The following is a 24,160-nucleotide window of genomic DNA, read 5'->3' as shown; positions in this document are numbered from 1 at the left end:
AAGCAAAAAAATAAATAAATAAGTAAAAAATCTTGGTCTATAGTCCTTATGATAAGAATGAGAAAAATGAAGCAAAAACGCCTTAAAGATCAACTTGCTTTCATTTGCAATACAGTAGAAGACCGTTATAACGCCGACCTATATAACGCAATTCTCTATAAACTGTACAACTTTTCAGGAGTAAACAATAGGTTTTGAAGTTTAAAAAACACCCTCTGTTTTGCTTTGCAAACATAAAAATTGTTAGGCAAATCAAATTTTAAAAGTTTTTCATCTTTCCATCTTATTTCAAAGCTTTTAAATTGAAAATGAGTACTCATAGTAAACAGAAAATACCAGATGGCTGTTGAAAATGCAGCTGTTAAGCAAACCATGAAGCTAGCAGAAGTGCAGGATTTTGATTGTGAAACATATTTATTTGTGAATAACTGATTGTAATATTGGTGCTTTAATATTCCTACAGATAAAACTCATTCTGAAGTGCTAAGATATAGACATATTTTGAATATTAGTTTCATAATTTGTGAAATGATCTATATAACGCAAAAACCTGTATAATGCAAAGGCTCTGGTCCCAAGGTGTGCGTTATAATGGTCTTCTACTATATTAAGAAAAGTAAACTCAAGTTATTTCCTCTTATCATTTATATATATTACTTATTATGATGTATTTTGCAAGAATCCTAAAAGAATAAAGGTTATACCCAACAATGGGTCTTATAGTAGAAAACAAGATGATCTGTCATGTCATTTTAAAAAGGGATAATACAAAATATATTTCTTTATCCCCCAAAAGTCAAGCGATTTTTAAATTTTTTGTAGATCTGTATGAAAACTGTAAGCATTTGCTAAATATAATTGCTAATTATAACTCTGGTTTTAAATTTTGCTCAATACACGAAAAAAATAATGTTACTTTTCTACACTTTTTGAAACTAGCCAACTTTATCTCTTTTACTCTGCTGTCCTCTTTAAAATACTACTTTGCATAAAAAAGCTTCAGTATTGGTACATTTTTATGAAAACTATTGAGTTTTATATGCAGTGGAAATAAGAAAAGGCAGAAATTTGAAAACATTCGTTTTATTTGTAAACTCCAAAATGTTAAAAACAAATTTCAAAATATCAACTGCACACAACAACAAGTTCAGGGTTCGTACTCAATTTCAGAAATAAAATGAAGGATTTTGAAGGAGTAAAATGAGGTTTTGAAATAATGGGCTGTCATTAAATGATGTCACTTTTTTCCCAACATATTTTACCCCCTTTCCCCTTTATAACAAAGTGTCACACTTCACCTAACTCCTCCTCTTGTCACATGTCATATTTTTATATAAACATACGGTTACAATAACTGTATGATGTCACTTTTTGTCACCCTCTCTCTTCCCCTTGTCACAATTTTATGAACCCGTCACTCCCTCAAGGCATGAGATCACTTGTGGATAACCCTTTTTACGATATCATAACTGCAATTAACTAAACAATTGTTTTTTTTAAACACAATCACTTTAAATATTTAAATAATAATTAGACAACCTGACTTTTGCTGCTGAGAGTGTGGTGGAGGGGAAAACAATAATCATAAAACTTGAAAAAATAGCCAAGCACCATGTAAGCATGTTTTACTTCACTTATGAAATGTTTTAGTTTTCTAATAAAATTTTCACCTTCAACTTTTATGACTTAACTATGATCAATTAGTAAATCATATCTTTATGAAAAAAATAAATGCACGAAAATACTATATTAAAATCGCCCTTGTGATGAAGTTAGTTGTCGATCAAAGTATTATGAGTTACTGCCATAGAGGAAGATTATGTAGTCTTGATCTAAAAAAGAAGGAGTTTTGAAGGAGTTAAAACCAAAAAGAAGGATTTTGAAGGGCCCTTCAAAAAAATTTCCTAAATGAAGGGGTATTGGAGGAATTTTGAAGGAGCGTACGAACCCTGAAGTTGCAAATGCTCATTTCACAATTTAACTCATGACACAAGCTTTTATAAGAATATAAATTACAATGCTGCAGCAAACGTATGTGACGTCGCACTGACGAATCAGCAAGAAAACGTCACTGCCGATTCGTCCCCCACGTTTGCATGAGAAAACATCGGGATCATTAATTCAAATCTCAACAAACAGCCCCCTTTAAGCACGCACTCCAAAAGAACGTGTTTGAAGTCATTTGAGAATGAAAAAACGAGCTGATGTGTGTGCATCACATGACTTCCTTTTACTCCAATTTAATGTCATTTTCTCATTATTGGCAGTTTTAATGTGATTCAATAGTTTACTCTCTAAATATCACCAACAGTGGCCAAATTGAAAAAAAAAAAAAAAAATCGCCAAATTTGTCGCCAAGTTAGCGAAAAAACTTGGTGACCAAAAGACTGGCGAGATATCGCCAAGTATCCACCAAATTATAACACCACTTGAGTTTACATCGAAAATTAACAATGATTTCCCCCTAAAAAAGTGCAAAAGACTCCTTTAGAAATACCCGAATGCAACCAAAAGGGGAGATGCACAACTAGACCCCCACTAGGAGTCTACGTACCAAATTTCAACTTTCTAGGACACACCGCTCTTGAGTTATGCACATACACACATACAGACATCACGAGAAAACTCTGTGTAATTAACTCGGGAATCTTCAAAATGGATATTTCGCGTGTCTATACATTCTTAGGCACTTATCTACGTGTGGTCGAGTCAAAAAAAAAAAAACTCTACATTCATTCGGGGGTGAGTAAAATGGAGATTAAGGTTGATTTTTGAGTGAAATTTTTTCCGTAAATACAATACTTCCTTTTTTGTAAAAGGAAGTAAAAAAGCACCTACCAAAGCCTCCACAGCTTCAACGTTCTCGCCCTTGATGGCAAGAATCAGAGGAGTTTGTCCATTGTTATCAAAACAGTTCAATGGAGGTTTGTGCGCCAAAAGCACCTCTATCACTCTCCCTCCTTCGCATTTCGTTGCCAAATGCAGTGCGTAGGACATAGCTGAAAAATTAAAATAAAAGAAACGTTCTCACTACGGCTTTCGAAGGGAGCTCATTTATTTTACTGATTATAATGTATTTGCCAATTTCAGTTCATACCTTCTCCATCTACATTTTTACAGGGTACAGAGACGTCTGCTAATAATTCATCCAACAGAAACTGCAGGAAGAAGGAAATGGCATTAAAATCAGAAAAGGGGACATCTCAAATTTGGGCGAGAGGGAGTAAGACAAAAAAAACTTACCTTTGTGAATGTAAGCAAACGATTTCTGCTTTCTTCTACATACTGCAATAGAAATGAAATTTTATTTCATTTTGCAAGAAAGTTCAGTTTGACAATGATTATGAGAATAAATAATACTTATAATGATAAAATTAAATTAATATGTGGATGCCTCACTCGCCAAATCGATTCACTCCATAAAACAGAAAGTAGAGAAAAGTTACGAAGAAGATGGTGTTATCCATAGGAGTAAATAGGACCTCGTGTTACATTTTCTGCCATCACAGTGTCAGAAATGTACTGAATCAAAACTTTAATATAAATTCTCATGCTAAGCATTAAGTACTATTAAAACAGAAATGATGATTTTTTTTTTTAAGTGGAGTTAATTGATTTGGCAACTCAGGCACCCATACAATCCTTTCCACTCTTGAATTTATACAAACGGGGGAAAGGCAATCAGCTATTAATTAAACAAGTCATGCATTAGGGTGCGAGAAAATTGGGTGGATAAGGCTTTTTGTAAATTCATAGTCTGCAGCGTTTTACATTTAATTTTGCTACTTATTATCGTCTGCAATGTATAAAAATCTTCATATTCTGTTTATTTATCGTCTACACTTTATATTGTTTTTTTTTTTTGTAATGGCAACAGCAAAAAAAAAAAAAAAAGACATAGAATAGTTTAGTTATTAGTTGAATGTTGTTTTTACTTGCCCATGTTGGTGTGAGAACATAATTTATACTGCTTACATAATTATGCAATTAAAAGTTTTAGAAAAAGAAAGAATTTGATTCATTTATTGAAATGAGGAAATATATTTATTCATTGAGTTTCCTGAACAGAAAAGGAAGAAACATTAGGTATGTGGTGGCCCAATTGGTAAGGCATTGAACTCTGAACTGTAGGGTCCCAGGTTCAATACAAGCCGCTTGAAGATCTTTCGTGTTCACTAATGGTAACCAGGGCATGGTTGAATGTGTTCACTTTTCACTCCAGGGTCCCTCATACCTACCACTATTTGTGGTTTAACCAGTTGGATGGGACCCCGAAGACAGCTCTGATTTTTTGATCCAGATCAGAAACTGAGCAATCCCTGGTCCTGCACCTCTAGAGGTATTGTTTCACTTGGAGGACTTTCTGACCACAAGCATATTTAATGTTCCCCAGGATAAATATGTTCCTGGTCACCAAATTTTCCAAGCTCCCATTACAAATCAATATCTCTGGGGGTGCTGAGTTAAGGGTTGTTTGGCCCCCAGTCTGGATCAAAAACACTGAGCTCTCCTCAAGAGCCCCATCCAAATGGTCAAGCCATGCAATGGGGACAGTGGAGTGCAGTCAGAGAAAATTCTTGATCTAGAAATATGCTTCAACATATACAGGGTGTCCCAAAAGGTTGTTTAAAAAACTTAACATGCTGGTCTGCCATATCATGATGAACAAGATTTACATAGTAACATACGTTCGAAAACACAATGCTGGCGCACTACGCACACCAAGTCAGGCACTAACGGATGCAGAACATGTCGCATATTTATTACACAAAGACGATTTTACACAACATTTTAGTTTTCAAGGAAGGCTTATAGCTGTTGTTGAAATTTGCTGCCTTTAACTGTCAGACACCGTCGCAACGAACGAAGTACCGACCGTCGTAATAACGATCCATTCTTACAAGATTTCTCTGATCGCTGCGTTGTCGTTGCAACGTGATTATGAGAGCTGGCAGGACTCAAATTTTAGCAACTGCTTTAAGCTTTCCTAAAAGACTAAAATGTTGTATAAAACCGTCTTTGTATAATAGATATGTGACATGTTGTGCATCCGTTAGTGTCTGACTTTGTGTGCATGGAGTGTGCCAGCATTGCGTTTGCGAACACATGTTCCTATGTAAATCTTGTTCATCATGATATGACAGACCAGCATGTTAAGTTTCTAAACGACCTTTTGAGACACCCTGTATATTTTTGTTGTATAATAAATGCCTCAATTATTATGTACCAAAAATTAGCGTTGAATTTTGAAATTGACTTATTTAGTTGCAATATTTTGATAGGAAATTAAAGATATTAGAATCACTCTAAACCATAGCGTAATTCTTTTGAAAAGTGGAAGAATTTTAAACACTCCCTCTATCATGGAACCTCTGGTTTTTCTTCAGTAGAGATGAACGTTTTGAAAAAAGGTTACTTGTAATAAAAACTAAACTATTTTCAAATTATCAGTCTTAAAAAACTTCTAAAATTAACAAAATTTCTAAAAACGGTTTCAGCAACTTGTGTCAAGCATCTATACTTGACACAGTTTAAAATCTTACGTAGACAATACATTGGTTTTTAATCCACAATTCATTTATATTTTCTCTGCTGTTCAATTGGAAAAGACTAATTGAAAGCATTGTTCAAGCCTTATTTTTATTGATTTTTAAAAGGCACCAATTTAAATAAGAACGAAGAATTCAAGACAAGTTTTGTGTAACCCCCGAGTGATTTCCACAAAACCCTGGGGTTCCACGGAGCACAATTTTAAGAAACACTGTAAGTAAAACTAAGGAATGTATTTCAATCGCATTATAAAGATCATCAAATAATAACTTGTGTTTAGAGAAATTTAATATAATTTAACTGCTATAAAATTCAATAGTTTGGTTAAAGCAGCAAGTTCAAAATGAAACATTATATTTATGCATAACAAAGATAATCAACTTACACTAGAACCTAGTGCACTAAGAGTTTGTAATAGAGGAGTGTGCCCATTTTTATTGTACATTTTCACCATCTGACACAACAGTTGATGGGGGGTACAATCGGGACTACTGCATTTCTGAAAGTAGAAACATTCGATTAGCATCCAGTCAAAAGTTTCTAGCACTTAGCATCATTTTAAATTATACACCTTCTGTTGGAGACTATAAACCATTTAAATAGTAAACCCTTCTTGATATTAGAAAAAGCAAGGAACGCATGTTATGACAATGACACTAAATTTACTTATTTACCCCAAAATGTTTCAGCAATATATTTAAAAATTGTATATCATAAAGTAAAAGTAGTTTTCTCACCCAAGGGTGGACCTTTTGAGGGGTCATTTCAAAGGGAGGGGGGGGGGGGGTTACAAGTGAATTTTGGGCATAAATAGGGGGTCAGGAGCAAATTTTGATTTTTAATTTTTTTAGCTTGATGAATCTCTACTTATATTCACATTTCATGTATTTGCAGAATATTGTTAGTAACTCAAGTAAAATGGCACTATTATTGATCTGCATGACATAACATTATGGAGATGTCAAAGAGTTTGTTATGGCACATGAAATTAATGATTCGGAAGTGTTGAAATTACGAATGCACCAATAAGCAAATTGACAGATTACCAATTGATCCGCAAAAGATTAATCGGCCAAGGCCAATTAATTGTTGTGAAAACGATTTTTAATGCATCAATTTGTTCAGGGTTCATACTCAATTTCAGAAATAAAACGAAGGAGTTTTGAAGGAGTAAAATGAGATTTTGAGGGAGTACTAATAGGCTGTCCTTAAATGATGTTGCACTTTTTTTCAACATATTTAACACTTCACCTCACTCCTCCTCTTGTCACATGTCATATTTTTTATAATAATACTGATATAACAACTGTATGGTGTCACTTACTGTCACCCTCTCTCTTCCCCTTGTCACAATTTCATGAACCTGTCTCCCCTTCAAAGCATTGCCCTTTTTATCCTATCACAACTGCAATTTACTAAACAATTGTTTTTTTAAACACAACCATTTGATGTAGTACATCTTCTTATGTATTTTTAAATAGTTAAATGATGATTAGAGAACCTGACTTATGTTGCTCAGAGTGTGGTGGAGAAAAAACATTATCATAAAACTTGAAAAAATAGCCAAGCACCATTTAAGCATGTTTTATTTCATTTATGAAATGTCTTTGTCAATAACAATATTTTCACCTTCAACTCTTATGACTTCTATGCTCAATTTGTAAATCACATCTTTATGAAAAAAATAAATACACGAAATTACTACATTAAATTCGCCCTTATACCTTCGCTCTTGTGAAGAAGTTAAGTTATCAATTGAAGTATTTTATGTTGCTGTCATAGAGGAAGATTATGCAGTCTTAAACTAAAAAAGAAGGAGTTTTGAAGGAGTCAAAACCGAAATGAAGGAGTCTGAAGGGCCCTTCGGAGAAATTTCTTAAATGAAGGAGTATTGGAGGAGTTTTGAAGGAGCGTACGAACCCTGTTAATTTTTACTTTAAATTCACAGAATTAGTTAACAGATTATTTATGTGATGACAATTTATTTTTCTCCTTTTTTAAAACTTGACTTGAAAAAAAAAATTTGAATTTTTTTTTTCTTACAATAGTTAATAAAATTATATTCTGTTGTGTACTAGACATGAGAACTCAAATATTTAGTTAGTAGATCTTTGTCTTGCTTCATATTGACTTCATACTACTGGTAGTCATTTAACACATGCTTTTTAACTTTACAAAACAATCTTAAGGTAATCTTAAAACACAAAGCTAAGGGTGTGGAGAATAGCCTTGACACATGAAATGTATGTAGGATAGATGCACAGATTAATACAAAAGGGAAAAATTAATTTAAATATAAGTGACCCAAACACCCAAACATTTTTAAATCAATGGATAGAAGAAATTTTTGGTGGGAGCACCATTTACTGCCTTGAATTTAACCCCCTCTTAAGCAACTCTTAAATGCATCAGTATACAAAGAAAACAAAAAGAATTAGTTATCTTTTGGGAGAGGGGGGGGGAAACCTTCTGATTCAAAGATTCAAGTACGATCTGAGACCAGGGTTCGTACTCGATTTCAGAAATAAAATGAAGGATTTTAGGAGGAGTTTTGAAGGAGTACTAATAGGCTGTCCTTAAATGAGCTTGCACTTTTATTCATCGTATTCGACCCCCTTTCCCTTTGTCACAAAATGTCACATTTCACCTTACTACTCCTCGTCACATGTCATAACATAGTGTTGTAATAACCGTGTGATGTCACATTTTACCACTCTCTCTCTCTTACCCTTGTCACAATTTCATGAACCCGACTCCCCCTCAAGTTATGACATCAAACATGGATGACCCTTTTTACATTGTCAGAACTGCGATTTGCTAAACAATTGTTTTCTTTAACACAATTGCTTAATATAGTGCATCTGCGTATGTATTTTTAAATATTTAAATAATAATTAGACAAACTGACTTTTGCTTCTGAGAGTGTGGTGGAGGGAAAAGCAATAGTTATAAAACTTGAAAAATAGCTAAGCACACCATTTAAGCATGTTTTACTTCACTTATGAAATGTCTTAGTCATCTAATAATATTTTCACCTTCTACTTTTATGACTCCTATGCTCAATTTGTAAATCACATCGTTATGAAAAAAATAAATATACGAAATTACTACATCAAAATCAACCTTATACCTTTGCCATAGTGATGATGTTAAGTTGTCGATTGAAGTATTTTAAGTCACTGTCATAGAGAAAAATTATGTAGTCTTGAACTAAAAAAGAAGGAGTTTTGAAGGAATTAAAACCAAAATGAAGGAGTATTGAAGGAGCGTACAAACCCTGTGAGACTAAATATTTAACGAATTATTTTCTAAACCATCGAAGACTGGTATCAGGAGCTCTCGCATGCTAAAATGCCACTTACCGCATTGAGAATGGCTTGCAGCATCGGTTCCACCTTCCTGTTTCGGGCATGGTCGACCAAGTAGTGGAGAATGGTGTCTCCGGATTGGCTGACATCCAGATTCAACTGACAGCCAGCATCAAGGAACATTTTCACCAAAAGCAGGCAACCCTGGAAACATCACCGATAACCGTTTCATATGGCGTTGATGGTAAATCTTATGGAAAGTATTAACTTTTTGAATTTAACACGACACGTATATCAAGAAAAAAATATCAATATGAGAAAGACTTCATTCAAGTTAGCTACCCGTAATTGCGAGTTCCGATCATTGTTCAGGTAACTTTAGAGCTTTTTTTGAAGAAGAATTGTAAAATTTAGATGAAGACTTATTAATTTTAAAATGTAAATTTTTCTTCTTAAAAAAAAATTGTATTGGTAAACCAAATGTAAAAAGTTTTCAGTGATTCAGAATAATTTTTCACCTTTTTATTTTAATTTATGGATCACAGTGTGATGCAAGAGATATGCCATACACCACATCACAAATTTGTAGTAATTTTATGAACAAAGGCAAACAAGAAACTTTATTCAAAATTTTGGTCTGCACAAACAAAAAAGAACTATCAAAATTTCTCTTTGTGAACTAAAATGCCTGTTGTAAAAAAGTAACTGATAACAATAAACTCAGTAATGTATCTATTATTGAAAAAAAAAAAAAAAGAAAAGAAAAAAACATACAGCAGAATACATCAAAAATGCTAAGTAATAGGAATCACAGGAAATTCAGATTTTCAAAGTGATAGGCTTTTCGACAATAAGCAAGAAAATACCATTTAGGAAAATAGTATGTCATTTAATCGAATAAAATATGCATGAACATTACGTACAATAGAGCACATAATGCTACTACGCTATAAAATGTAATTCCATTTCTAACAAAAATGAACTCGCTTTGTTAACTGAACATGAAGGAAAAATGGAAAATATTTACAGTATTGTATATATGTACACTGCGAAGAACTATTTTCAGAAAGTAACTAAAGAATTTTATTGTTCATACTGTACTTAAATGTCCAAATTAGAAAATATTGCTCTCAAAAAATAAGTGCGGAAAACTGATAAATAAATTGAACTACTTGAAAGAATTTCTTTTAAAAAGAATATTGTCTTTTGCTCATTTTTTTTTTTAACTGTAGTCACACAGTTGAATTTTTGAAGAGTAAAAAAGCCATAAAATAGCACCTCCAAATCAAATGAAACTTTACATTCGTTTTAAAGGAACTTTAAATTTTATTTGTGTTTGACTCAGGTTGTCACAATGTAGGATAACAAAAAAATTCTTCGACAATGTTTAGGGTGCCCAAATTTTTAACAACATGAAGCACGTAAAAACAAAACAATATTTTCCAATGAGATGCTGATGCTGCAGTATGTTGAGTTAAAAAAATCGAGCATCATCATTTCTTGAATTTACTGAGAGAAAGTTTCACCTTTATTTACAACTAGTGGTACCCGCACGGCTTTGCCTGTAATAGAAAAATCAAAAGGTCTTTTGGTTCGCCTGTATATTTACAAATAATGTATGGTGAATTTTCTCGCCAGTTGGCTTGTACCCACGTTACAGTTCCACGTTATGATCATTTCGTATCTCGCCAATTGGCTTGTGCCCATGTTACGGTTCCACGTTATGATAATTTCGTAATTTATGATAGTTTTTTTCCTAAAATTGGAATAAAAAAAGAACCACATCGAATTTTTGAAACATCGCTTCGAGGTGTACACCCCTATGCTACAAACTAACTTCGTGCCAAATTTCATGAAAATCGGCCGAACGGCATAGGCGCTATGCGCGTCACAGAGATCCAGACATCCTACAGACATCCTCCGGACAGAGAGACTTTCAGCTTTATTATTAGTAAAGATGTTTTGATTTCCTTTGCAAAAAAAGATAGCTTAAGATATTTCTACAACATTATAACATACGTTTTGTACCACTTTAATGTTTTTCTTCCAAAACAACAGCATAAAGAAGACTTTGCTTGACTTAATTCCTTTCCCAGTACTGGGGAAGAGGAAAAAAAAAGTCGCCTGTTGTTTTCCAGAGTTCGTACTCAGTTTCAGAAATAAAATGGAGGAGTTTTGAAGGAGTACTAATGGAGTGTCATTAAATGATGTCACACTTTTTTTCAATATATTTGACCATCAGCACCCTTTATCACAAAGTGTCACACTTCACCCTAAACTTCTCCTCTTGTCACGTCATATTTTTTACAAACATATTGTTACACTAACTGTGTGATGCCACTTTTCGTCACCCTCCCTCTTCCCCTTGTCACAATGTAGTACATTTACTTATGTAGTTTTAAATATTTAAATAATAATTAGACAACCTGACTTTTGCTGCCGAAAGTGTGGTGGAGGAAAAAACAATAATAATAAAACTTGAAAAAATAGCCAATCACCATTTAAGCATGTTTTACTTCACTTATGAAATGTCTTAGTCATCTACCGTAAAATCCCGAAAGTAACCCCCCTATCGATTATAGCCTAACCCCTTTTTTGTGGAAAGTGAAATTATTTTAAAATCCTGAATATACCCCCCCCTTTTTTTTTCACCTGTAAAAAAATCTGATCATCTTCATTTTCCACTCCCTCTAAAAAAAAAAAGGATAACATTTTCTGCTTTACTTGAAAAGCAATTACAGAGGTTTAGTTCTCCCCCTCCCCCCGCCCCCATGTGCAGGTTTTCTTTTCTAAAAAAAAAGAAAGAAAGAAAACAGAATGATTTGAACAAAAAAGAAAAAAATGATCTCCACGGTTTATTCCTTCCAAAATGTTTAGACTCCTTTTGATGCAAGGGCGCCTGTTTTTTTTTGTTGACAGTATTACAGCAGAAATTTATTTGACTGTACTGCTTTTTATTTATTTTAGAAGGAGCGTTTTTGTTCTGACTTGTGAAAATGAACAATCTTGAACACGACGCCATTTTGAAAACGTGGCGCCATTTTGGAAATGCGTTGCTTAAAAAGTAGCGCGAAACTTAAAAATATCCTTTTTCAAAGGCAGAATAAAATAATTGAACGAGTTAATGATCATCAGAAATGTATATTTCACAAAATCAAATAAGAGATTTGTCTCTGTTTGCGTTCGCGAACTTTGTAAAACTCAGTTTTCGAAATTACGATCTTCGTAACGAATTAATTGGCGGCCGTGATTGCGATTTTTGCTTTTATTCTGAAACAAGAACGTTAAGATTTTGCTTCTTTTACTGTAACCTTATTACATTTAGTACATGATGAATTTTCAAGCGATAAATAATAGGGATTTCGCCAACTAAGGTACAAAATCCTTTCTTTTGTAAAAAATGGCGCCCACATGCAATTTTTTACTACTTGAAAATTAGGACAGGTTTTTCTTAATTAATTTCTCACTCTTCATTAATATTAACTCTTATTTACTTATTTCTTTTCTGACTCAAATTAATTCTACTAAAAACAATTATTTTGGCTCATTTTTCAAAAAAATCTCGATTATAACCCCCCCCCTTCTGAAATTAACAAGTTTTGTTTTGAAAATAGGGGGGGGGGGTTACTTTCGGGATTTTACGGTAATAAAAATTTCACCTTCAACTTTTATGAATTAACAATGATCAATCCGTAAATCGAAAAAAATAAATGCATGAAATTACTACATTAAAATCGCCTTAGTGACGAAAGTTGTCAATCAAAGTATTTTAAGTTTCTGTTACAGAGGAAGATTATGTAGTCTTGAACTAAAAAAGAAGGAGTTTTGAAGGAGATAAAACCAAAATGAAGGAGTTTGAAGGACCCTTTCAAAATTTTTTTATAAATGAAGGAGTATTGGAGGAGTTTTGAAGGAGCGTACGAACCCTGTTTTCTTCTCTTCCCCAATCAATTGGATATGTCTAATACAAAACTGCTAATCGACTCCATTTGTCACTGGTCCATTGGACACATTTTTGTAAGTTTTTAAAACAATTAAATATGAAAGCGATGTGTGAACTCACCTCTTTTACGGCAAGGTTGAATGGTGATTCTCCTTCCTTGTTTTTCACCATTGGATCGCAGCCATGGTCTAAGAGCAACTTCGTGATTTCCTGGATTAACGCATCATGTTCTTGTTGTGCCTACAATTGAAAAGCAGAGATCCAGCAACACTTTTAGAATGGAATAAATCGCATACATATTTGAGTGCAGTTCATATTTTAGAAACTATAACAGCAAAGACAAATGCCCTTACATAGATCGAGGGGAATCTGGCTCAGTTTTCTGCAGTCAATGTCGGTGTAGTATTGAATCTTATCAAGAAAATGCTATTCTCATGCACTTGTCACTTTTGCCTGATATTCCAAAAATCTTGGAAAAACTGTACTTGCTTTTTACGCAAAGATAATGTCCAAAATTCAAATAGAAGAAAGAAAAATCTTTTCCCATATCCAAAGAGAGCAGCTCAGACAAAAGAGTATTGAGAAACACCCAAGAGTTCACTGTTCAAATCAAAGCCCCTGCTTGATTTTTCACTAAGAATTTAACCACACACACATACCCCCCTCCTCTAGTGGGGTATGTAAAAGAGGAATTTGCGGATGTATGTAAATTATCATGGATTGAAATAAAGCAACCAAGCATGTTTGATGAATAATTTAAAAAAAGTTAAAACCCAAGGCTATTTCTTAGCTATCAGAAAGTATTTTAATATAAAAATAGAACTTTTTTCAATCCAGATATTTCAAGGTCTAAGCTTTGTTAAAAAGGCAAGCAGAAGGGTAAAAACTGTCTCACTTGGACAGCAGTGAGTCTGTTGCAGTCATTTTCAAATCTAGACACTCTACTAACTAGAAAACCATACAATAATGTCACGATGAAAAACAATTAAATAAGTAGCACTTAAAAACATAAAGTAAGCCAACAAATTTCTGGGCATTGATTATTTGCTCGTGCCCCCATTATCAAAGATAAAGTTGTAAAAGTCTAAATTTTAAGAAAACTCTCCAAGTTTAGCCAGTTTCTGCAAGTAATGGAAGACATTTTTGCACACTTTACAGACCGATGTCCTGCAACATGCAGAAGGTGAAATTGCATACCTTCAATTACTACTAGTTTTTTAATTCAGTGCTTTCCTTAAAATTTAGGCAGACTTTAAGACCATATATCTCGTTAACGGGGGCATGAGGGCAAATAGACTTTGTGTCAAAAAATGTTTTAATATGCTTTTTCAATTGTTACCAATTTAACATTTTTTTTTTAGTATTGCATTATTCATGTGGTTCCCTGGATAGGAACAGTCTAGTTCAAACTGATGGCTTTCATATCTGTGTTTGTAAAACTATGAAAGTAAAATATAAGACTATTTTTTAAAGGTTTTACTTAGATTTCTAAAGCCCCTCCTTTCCCTTCATAAAATTCGAGAGACTTTTCATTCAAAAGCTTTAAAATTATATGCAAAGTTTTATACTCTTTATAACATCAAACATGTCAGCAACCTTTGTTCCCTTTGGATTTCAACTAGCAATTTCACAAGGCTCAGCAGAAGTTAAAAAGCGAAACAAATTTCAATGTTTTGCAAGGTTTGAAAGTAACTTTAGTTTTCTTCAAAATCTCTCTGGTGCTTTCCCAGTTTTGGACATGCATAAAAGCACTAACAAAATATTTATAGAAAAACATCAAAATATTTTCTGCTTTGAAATAATAAAACACTTAGTCTAGCAACTGGAATCAAATTATTACAAATCATTCACTTCAGATAATTATACCTCCATGCATGATCCAAAAAAAAAAAAATAATAATAATAATAATAATAATAACAATAACATATCAGAAATAATCAAGGCAAAGGCATGCAGTGTCTAAAATAACACTTAATACAGCCAAAGTTAATACGAACATTGAAAGAGCTAATGTTTTGTGCATTGCTTACAGTTATAGTTAGTAATGTTAAAAGTTTCATAGTAATGTTTTTTTTTTTTAGCCAACAGCAGTGTCCTTTTCTAGATACAATTCATACAATGATCAATGCTTTGTCTACCCCTGTAATTAGAGTAGATGAATCACAAACTTACAATAATATTACTGTTAACCAGGTCCATCATTGTGCAGGTCAGGAGGGGGCAACCCAAACAGCTGCTTTGAGAAATCAATGCATTCATACAATGTATATATATTTGGGCTCTATTTTTAATTCAAAACGACAGGCCTTCTTTCAATTGATTCACTCTTAAATAGACACAAAAGAACTTGAAAAATCATATTAAGTTGGCAGTACGAGTTAGGTCAGGACACTTGGGAAGAAATTAATAACTCGTCAAATTTTATTTATATTAGCTGTTTATTCAAAACTTTATTTTGTTATACAAACAAGCTTTTCAGTTTCATAAAGTTGAGGTTTGAGGTTGTTCTTGGCTGTTCTAAACTGTATGATTATCTTATCAAATTTAACAAGCATCTCAGTCTAACACCCAGGTAGCATTAACTCATTGGATTTTGCTCGGCCGATCATCGACTCCTCCTAAACTCATCGCGTAATGCAAGCTGATATCGTTGCGATCAGAATCCGAGAACGGTTTTCGATGAGCTGTTTTTTATCGGAAAACTATATCGTTACGATCAAATTTTCCGATGAAAATTTGCCGAGCTGCATTTTATCGGAAAAGGAGATCGTAACGATCAAATTTTCCGATGAAAATTTGCCGAGCTGCATTTCATCGGAAAAAGAGATCGTAACGATCAAATTTACCGATGAAAATTTTCCGAGCGAAATTTCATCGAAAAACGAAATCGTAACGATCAAATTTTCCGATGAAAATTTGCTGAGCTACATTTCATCGGAAAAAGAGATCTTAACGATCAAATTTTCCGATGAAAATTTGCCGAGCTACATTTCATCGGAAAAAGAGATCGTAACGATCAAATTTTCCGATGAAAATTTGCCGAGTTACATTTCATCTTAAAAAAAGTAGGTCGTTTAAATTTTCCAATAAAAATTTTCCCAATCTAAAATTTTTGGAAATCTCCCAACTGTTAAAATAGGATAAGTTTTATTATTTGAATATCCGACTATTTATCAAACGTAAGGCTATACGGATCAACATTTAGGGTTGAGAATCGGAGGAAAAATGACTGAGACTTTGACTCCGAATCCGACTCCTGGATTTTGGAAGGGTTTACTCCAATTTGCTGCAAAATCAATTCAACTTTAACTCCACGATTCCAACGCCGATTACCTCACTGGAATTGCGAACAAAATAAGACTCCGGCTCTTGAATGATTTCTCTCTATCTCCAAAACAATTCCACTCCGTTCAATTTGACTCCCAAAATTACAGACTCCGACTCGGTTTGCGGACAAAATGATCGACTCCGACTCTTCACTAGCTGGCGCCATAAGTATATTCCTTGAATAAAATTCTCACTTTCCGTTCAGAAATCTGTCATAGCCTTGCCACCCGATAGATGGCGCCACAAATGATTTTTGATTTAATACATTATTTCCCACCTTGGCCAGAGCATAACTTGTCTAGTGGTTAGCATATGAATCTCGTATTCCAGAGGTCTAGGGTTCGATTCCCGGCTAGAGCGACTAAGATTGAACTCACGAATCACGCTCATCAAAAGTTGTTAAATTAGAAATTAATTAAACAAGTTATTAAAAAATAATATATATTAAGTAATTGTCCCAAATGACGTCATCCGAAAATACCCCTCCGGAAAGTTTTCCTCCCACTGTTAATTTTTTTTCCTCCTGCTTGTCCCTATATCGTAGTTGTTACTACTTCGCATCCTATTTTCATCCAAAATTCATCGCCTCGGAACAGCACTGCTCGTATATTGCTCCAAATCTCATCGGTATAGGGTGCAAAATTCATCGGTTTCCGATGATCGGATTCTACTATTGCCAATGAGACATATTGGAGCAATTTCCGATGAAAACTCATCGGAATCCGATCATCGACCAAACAAAGTTTGATCGGATTTCGATGAACGGCCGATCATCGGCCGATGAGTTGATGTTACTCGGGAACACATTCGCTTAGTCCATTAAATTGCATTGAAAAATGTGAGAAAATGATATATGACTACTCAATAATTCATTGAATACATGTCATAAGAAATCAGTATTTTTTACTCTTATAAATTACTCAGTAGACAATTCCTTCTCTCTTCCTCAGATGCAAGACCAACTTTAAAAGATAAATTAGAAAAATGTTTGCATTAAAATGGTTCTTAAACACATAGAAAATGTTTAAAACTGTATCTTATTTTTTATTTTTGAGAAAATGGGTGCCTCCTAGAGGAATGAAATAAAAGAATTCTAAATCAGAAGGAAGATTTGAGTGGAAACTGATGATCTCACATGAAAAAACACAATAATTGAAGGACCACATAATTTTCTTTTCTTCAAAAAATACTATTTTAATTTGACTGTAGACTAGTTGGGAGTAAAAATCTGTCAATCAAATACAATTTTTCCACCATTGTCGTCTATAATGAAGAAAATTAACTAATAACGTATAGCATATTGTTTTTTAGATTTTATAAGTGTTGTTTAGTGCTGAAAAACTTAATTCACATCTCTTATTGGACGCATTACACAAGTTTGTTGCTATTTGTACTTTTAAAACTATAAGGCGCTTATAGTCATATAATATTCCGGAAACATCTTAATTCCCCCCCTTTTTTTAAGTTTCAGAATTTATAAAACCTTTTCAAAAAAAAAAAAAAAAACAAAACAAATGTAGCATTTATGCCATTTTACTGTTAAAATCAAATGTTTATACTACCATACAAGTTACATGCCAAAAAAAGAAAAAGAAAAAACATAACATTACAATACAAGATAAAAAAAGAAACAATATGATAATGTCAGGCGACTAACTATTAAAAAACAAAAACCAACAAAAGGTACAAAACACCGCAAGCAAGCAAGCATAACGCCACAACAAAGGTTATGAAGGAAGCATTTAAACATGTTTTTTATATGATAATGAACAGAGCCCAGATTATATGCACAATAAAAACATCAAAGTGTAAATTCAAATATGCACTAAAAATCCCTAAAATATGCACTAAAAACTTCTTATTGACACAAAAGTTTTCTCATCTGAATGGATGCACAAATGACCTTTGCATTCTGTCATTTCTAATATTTTTAGCAATAAATTTCAATTTTTTGCCAAAATATGAAAAAGAAAAAAAAATAGTATGCATAAAAATTTGGTAACCCAAGAGAAACCTACACGCTGACTGAATTTTTATTCATGATAAAAAGAGTTTTTTAAAAAAATCTTTCTTTTATGCAAAAAAAAAAAAAAAAACCTTTAAGTGAGTGAAATACGCAGTAATATGCCATTATATTGAATTTTTGTTGATTTTATGGAGCTAGACATTAACATCAAATGCAATTGATTGCACATGCACAAATGCATTTCATATATTATTTCTCTAGTCTGTTTTTCTGTCGGTTCATGAGATCTTTATCCCTTTATCAAATTCTATGATTTATACCTCATTTTAAATCTCATTGTGCCGGCAAATGACGAAAAATAGACCAAAAGTCTAAAAATGTACTGCTTTTCTTAAAGTTGAGATTTAAAATCGTCTAAGAAGAGGTCATTTAATGGATTACAAATTCCCTTCTTGGATTGTCAGAAGGGAGAGCCGGGTAGATCAGTGGGTAAGTTATTCAGCTATCAACAGAATGGTCCAGTTACAGAATGGTCCAGAGGTCGAGCCTCTGTTCTGAGTGACCTGCCATCAGAGCATTTTTAAAGCACAGTTAACTTCTGATTATCAAACAAAAATTTATCGACAAGTAGCCCTTAAAGGGTATAAAAGCTGATTCTATTTTGGCGTCAATAGCTGAAAACGGGGGGTGGCGCAATCGAACATTCTTTTTTTCCATTGTGAGTGCCCTATCTCAAGAAGTAATGCTACATTCTGGATGAAATTTGGAATAAATGTCAATCCATATGTAAACAGGCGTTGATTCAATTTTGGCGCCAATCGCTCCATAGGGGGCTGATTTTTTTTGTATGAATAAAAATAGCTTTATAATTGCAACAATAAGAAAGATAAATCGTAATAAACTGTCCTCAGCATAATTTGCCCGATTTTAACTGTTGAAAAATGACAAGAAAATCACAATGATTTAAACTGTTGCCCTCTTAAGTTTGTTAACAAATAAATGTTTAATTATTTTAAGCAAGGATTTTAAAATAATTTTCAATTTTCATTCTTTGCTTTGCTTTTGAGATAAATCGGGAACTGCGATGGTCGTCAAGTTTTGACATTTGTTTTTGATGGGAATAGTGCTTCCTCGTCAAGCATGGGGAGGGATCAGAATTATAAGAAAGATATAGATGAAAGTTTCATGACGGCCACAACATACTACTAATGTGAGAGTTATTCATATTTTTTAGTGCTTGTATACCGTAGTATCGTTTTGACCTATTATTCGGATTATCCAGTTTTCGCTTATCCGCCGTTACCGTGCCACCCTTTTCCGCAGATAATCAGGGGTTTACTGTATACCTTTAGCCTATAAGATTGTCGGCGCTAAAAATAAAGCAGCTGGAATGCTCCTCACTTTTTTGAACCCTTGATGCAGCTTTCATTAAGCATACTGCATTTTTAAGTCATTAGCGCAATGTAGCTCGTGAGTTATTGAGTCCGGTAATTTTCTGCCTAGCGGATATGAATTTTTTACATAAGGTGTTTTTACATGATATCTTTACAGCAGGGCTATCAATTTCGAGCAGGAATGCTTCGCACAGGTCAGCTAGTTTCAGGGGTGTAAGTGGGCTCAAGTAAAATTTTCTGAAAGCAGTGTGAAACTTTTGAAAGCTCAAATCTCTTACCACCACCCCAAATACTCTTCAAATATGCATACAAAAATCATTGAAAAAAATCATTTCAAAAGTTTTTTTTTTTAAATATAATTTTTGAGTTTTAGAATGTTGTCAGGTCTTAATTTTTAGAAACAACAACCAAAATTTTCGGAAATGTCAGAAATTTCGGATTAAGAGCATCCCTGGCTAGTTTGCACATAATCTGGGTTCTAATAATGGAATATGAAGAGAGAGAGAGAGAGGAATAAGATTCAAACAGACACCTACTTCTTCCTTAAATAACAGTTTCTCTTTTTCCTTCGCCTTAGCCTTATGGGCGGCTTCCCTCTCGTCGCAGCCATCTTCTTGGTTGTCGCTCTCTTCTTCGCAGCTTTCCATCTGAAGGGTGTAGGGAAATGGACGATGGCAGTGCATTGCGATGGAGGGTGGGGGAAAAGTGGATCAAATGAGTTGGTGCGATGATTATGATGTTTTATGGTTTAATAGGTTCAGTAAAATCAATGCCAAACATCACAGACAAGAGACATAAATGGAAACATGTAGCACAGTTAAAACAAACTTCATTCTTTTCAAAAAGCACTGGATTCTTCCAATGCTGCATGCCGTTACGGATCGTTAATTTTGCAATAATGAATGTTTTCACGTCCGAAAGTAATCGACTCATTTCTATTTGATATTTTTCCTTCAGATCATCAGACTTTTACAGATTCTAACTCATACAAACACAAAGGGAGAAAACAAATTTTAAAAACAAAACAATTTGTATACAAATGCTGGTATGAAATGCAAAGATGAGGAGGGGAGAAGTACAATTACAGGTTGCATCATTTTAAGAAGAAAACTATGTCCTAGCCAAATGTTTATTAGCTAACTAAGCCTTAAATTGCTTTCATGATGGAAGCATTCTTAAATGCCAATTAAACTGAACAAAAACCTTCTTACAAAAAAATTCAATTAAAGAAGTAAAATAAAGTAATGTTCACACACAGTTAAAGAATGCAATATAAGTAAAAATACTTAGTCTTCTAAGTAATACAATAACAATAGAGTTTGACTGATGTGCAATTAATATTGATCAGTATTAAAGCTATTTTAAAACAAAATCAAGGATACAAGCTTAATAGTACTGTAAGCGTTAGAAATAATATTCTACAATACTTTAACATTATATTGATAATAATATAAGCCACTTTGAAATTGAAAGTTTTGTTGAATTACATTTGAAGTTCTTTCAAAAAAAAAAAAAAAAAATAAATAAATAAATTAAAAAAAAAAAAAATAAATAAATAACAATAATTAAAAATCTTACCAATTATAAAGATACAACATTAGTTGAATTCATTAAAAAATAATAACAACAATGAGAATTTTACTGTACATAAGATGTACTGTACACTCGGATGCAGGATTGAGCACCTCCAACAATATTTTCTAAATTCCTACTCGAAAAAATTCAAAAATAATTTTGCAAGCAGTACCGCATTTTAAACAACTGCCAAAAATGTTCATAACCATTTCATTATATTGTTTTGTCATTCATCAAGCAATGAATTTCAAGCCAAGTCAAACATTAATCTATTTTCCTTTTAAGTTGACAATGCTTTTTAATAAGATTTAATGTTATTTATTTGAAATTATCAAGACAGACGAAAGCACTTTAGTGCTTAGATAATCCAAAATGTAAATTTCTAGAGAGACACAAAAAATAATTAGTATATTTTAACTAGTTTTTAATGTACGATGAATGACCAATGTAAAACAAGGTTATCATCATCATGGTGTTTTCATCTCTAAGCTAATTCGTAAGCAAACAATATATGAGACAACTACAAATTAAAAAGAATATATTAAGATTCCCAGAAAACGTTCTTATATTTTGCTAGGTATCAGGAACACAAAGGGCATTAGCACCTTATCAAAACGTTGTTTACAATGCAAGTGAGAACAATTTTTTTTAAAAGAATGTTTGGTAGTTAGTCAGAGCTTACTTTCCTAACAAGAAAAGTAGGAAAAAAGAATGCTGGATTTTCTTCTTAAAAGGACGAAATAAAGTCTAATCAGTAAAAAGAAAAATTAAATATTTAAAAAAAAAACCCACCAAAAAAGAGAAAGTAGAGGAGATTTCCAGTAAGTTCCTACGTGAATTACGCTCTGGTTAGAAGAAATAACTAATAACTGAAAAATACAGCAAATTCAGAAATGCAAGTATAAAAATATTTAAAAAGCATCCATAACCTTTTAATTAGGAAATTTGTCGTGTAAATTATTTCTGGAAGTTATTTTTTTACCAGAATTGTCAGCAAGTTTATGGTGGGAGAAAGGAAAACTAACGGTTCACTGAAAAAAAAAAAAATTTTTTTCCAACACATAAATTCCGAAATTAAGTTCATAAACCACTAACTATTGTATCAAAAAGTTTTCAAAACAGGGTGAAACAATAGTAAGAGCAATTTTTCCTTAGAAGTGATTTTAAAAATGACCAGTAGACTAGCTAAAAAAATATAGGCATCAATCAGAAAACATTGTCCTATCAAAAGTGATGTATTTAGTTAAAATTTACTAATTTATTAGAATTTAAAAAAGAAACACTCAAAGAAAATATAATCAGCACTACTGAGCTAAGAGATAGTAACACATATAACCAGTGTGCAACAATATAACATTTGAGTAGATTTAATGTATGACATATTTACAACTAAGTCTGCAGGCAAAAAACCAACACAGAGCAGTCAAAATCTCCTCTGCACAAGACTTTGCATGCAGATAATTTAAGCACTGGGCCTTAAGGGTTAAAAAATATCTTTAAACTATTCATTAGCAAATAAAAAATATTTAAATTAATAAATCATAATTAACAATAGACTAGAATTTCAACTATAGTATACTCTCAATATCACAAAAACTAAGGGACGGTAAAAAAATTCGAGATATCAAGTTTTCGAAATAACAAGGTCATATTTATAATAAAATAATGTTCTAAAAATTAGTCACAATAGTTAAAAATAAGTGGAAATATGCAATTAAAGATGAAAAAAAAATCTTAATACAATCAAAAATTTTAATTTTTAAAATGAGTCAAAAGTAATAGAGAAAAAACAATAAAAAAGTGAAGTAGCAAAATGTAGTGATTTACCTTGGACTAAACTTGTCAAAGTTATTTATTACAAAAAAAGTTGCAGAACAGTTTCAAATGAGTTTTGAGCGCCCAGGAACAAAAGAAGTTGGACAAAGGACTGCACCATTTCTTGTCTCTCTAAAGGGGTTTTCTGTTCATTTCCCGTTTTCATGGAGGTGGAAATAGGGTCAAAAGATCCAACGAAAGAAGGGGGGAGTGAGAGGGGGGGGGGGGGGGGAGTTTTAGGTACGTTTTTTGAGCCTCTCAGGACTTACATTTTCTGACACCCCCGGGCTCTAGAATGAAACTGATAGTAGATAAGCTTCATGAAATCGTTTCAGATACTCTGAGAGAAATAATGAAGGGTGTGAGAAATTTTTGGAAAACATTTCTCGAGTTGCTTCAAGACAATAAACTGCAGTTTTTCGGAAAAATTATACCAGACTTTGAAAAATATTCGACATAACAAGGTTTTGATTAAAAACTCTTCGATATAAGAATAAAAAGTAACATTAGATAAATACGTAAAATCAAGGTTTTGGAGATATCAAAGTTCAAGACATCGAGAGTATACTGTACTCAAAAGGAAAAAAGAAATCAGGAACAAGAATGTTCAGAAAACAATTCCTTCTAATCAACGCAAAACTACACATTTGTAATACATCTCACATAAATGACGCAGAGAACAGATTAGATATGGAGACCAGCAGAACTCTTGCAGTGTGCACCAAATTGAATTTAAGGATTTAAACTCTTTTAAAACAACTTATTTATACAATATAAAATTTGCCTGAAGAGAGAAACAAGAAAAAACAATATTAAGAAAAAGCAAGTCGCTAACGAAGAGTAATTATCAAGCAAAATATTTAGAACGTGTGAAATGTTGCAGCTTTACTGAACCTTTCAAACCACGGCGAGCTATGATGGCCGACTCAATATGAATTGCACATACAGCCCAGCTAAGCATTGTTATAAAAATTAAGGAATTTAATACACACCTTGGCTTCAATTTCAACTTGTGCTACTTCTGCCATCACTAAATGGTGGAACTAGAGGAAAAAGGAACATTTATATTATAATTAAAATATATTGTTGTTTAAAACAGAAAAATATTTACATACTGTATTGTGTAAATACTACAATTGTTCTTCGGGAGAACATTTGGAAAAGATTATCTTTCCTTAGTAAAAAGGGGACTGAGGAATATAAAATTCCAATTATTATATCATTTTTATTCATTGGTGCTTTACTAAACCTTAGCTCCTTTCCCCTCCTTTTTTTGGAATA

At 32.9% G+C, this 24,160-nt stretch overlaps 1 protein-coding gene across 1 annotated transcript in view; it reads right to left on the bottom strand.

Moving 5' to 3' along the window:
* Nucleotides 1–24,160, bottom strand: part of LOC129232581 (uncharacterized) — a gene marked incomplete in the record, with an annotated part of 160,668 nt that overhangs the window by 74,088 nt on the left and 62,420 nt on the right. Inside the window, 8 exon segments of the mRNA XM_054866713.1 lie at nt 2,839–2,999; nt 3,098–3,158; nt 3,244–3,285; nt 5,936–6,049; nt 8,913–9,062; nt 12,922–13,041; nt 20,026–20,136; nt 23,872–23,922. Of these exon segments, the coding sequence (XP_054722688.1) occupies nt 2,839–2,999; nt 3,098–3,158; nt 3,244–3,285; nt 5,936–6,049; nt 8,913–9,062; nt 12,922–13,041; nt 20,026–20,136; nt 23,872–23,922 (810 nt within the window).

Source organism: Uloborus diversus, unplaced genomic scaffold (assembly GCF_026930045.1).
Source record: "Uloborus diversus isolate 005 unplaced genomic scaffold, Udiv.v.3.1 scaffold_13, whole genome shotgun sequence".
NCBI lineage: Eukaryota > Metazoa > Arthropoda > Arachnida > Araneae > Uloboridae > Uloborus > Uloborus diversus.
This window is presented reverse-complemented; position numbering and strand designations above follow the sequence as displayed.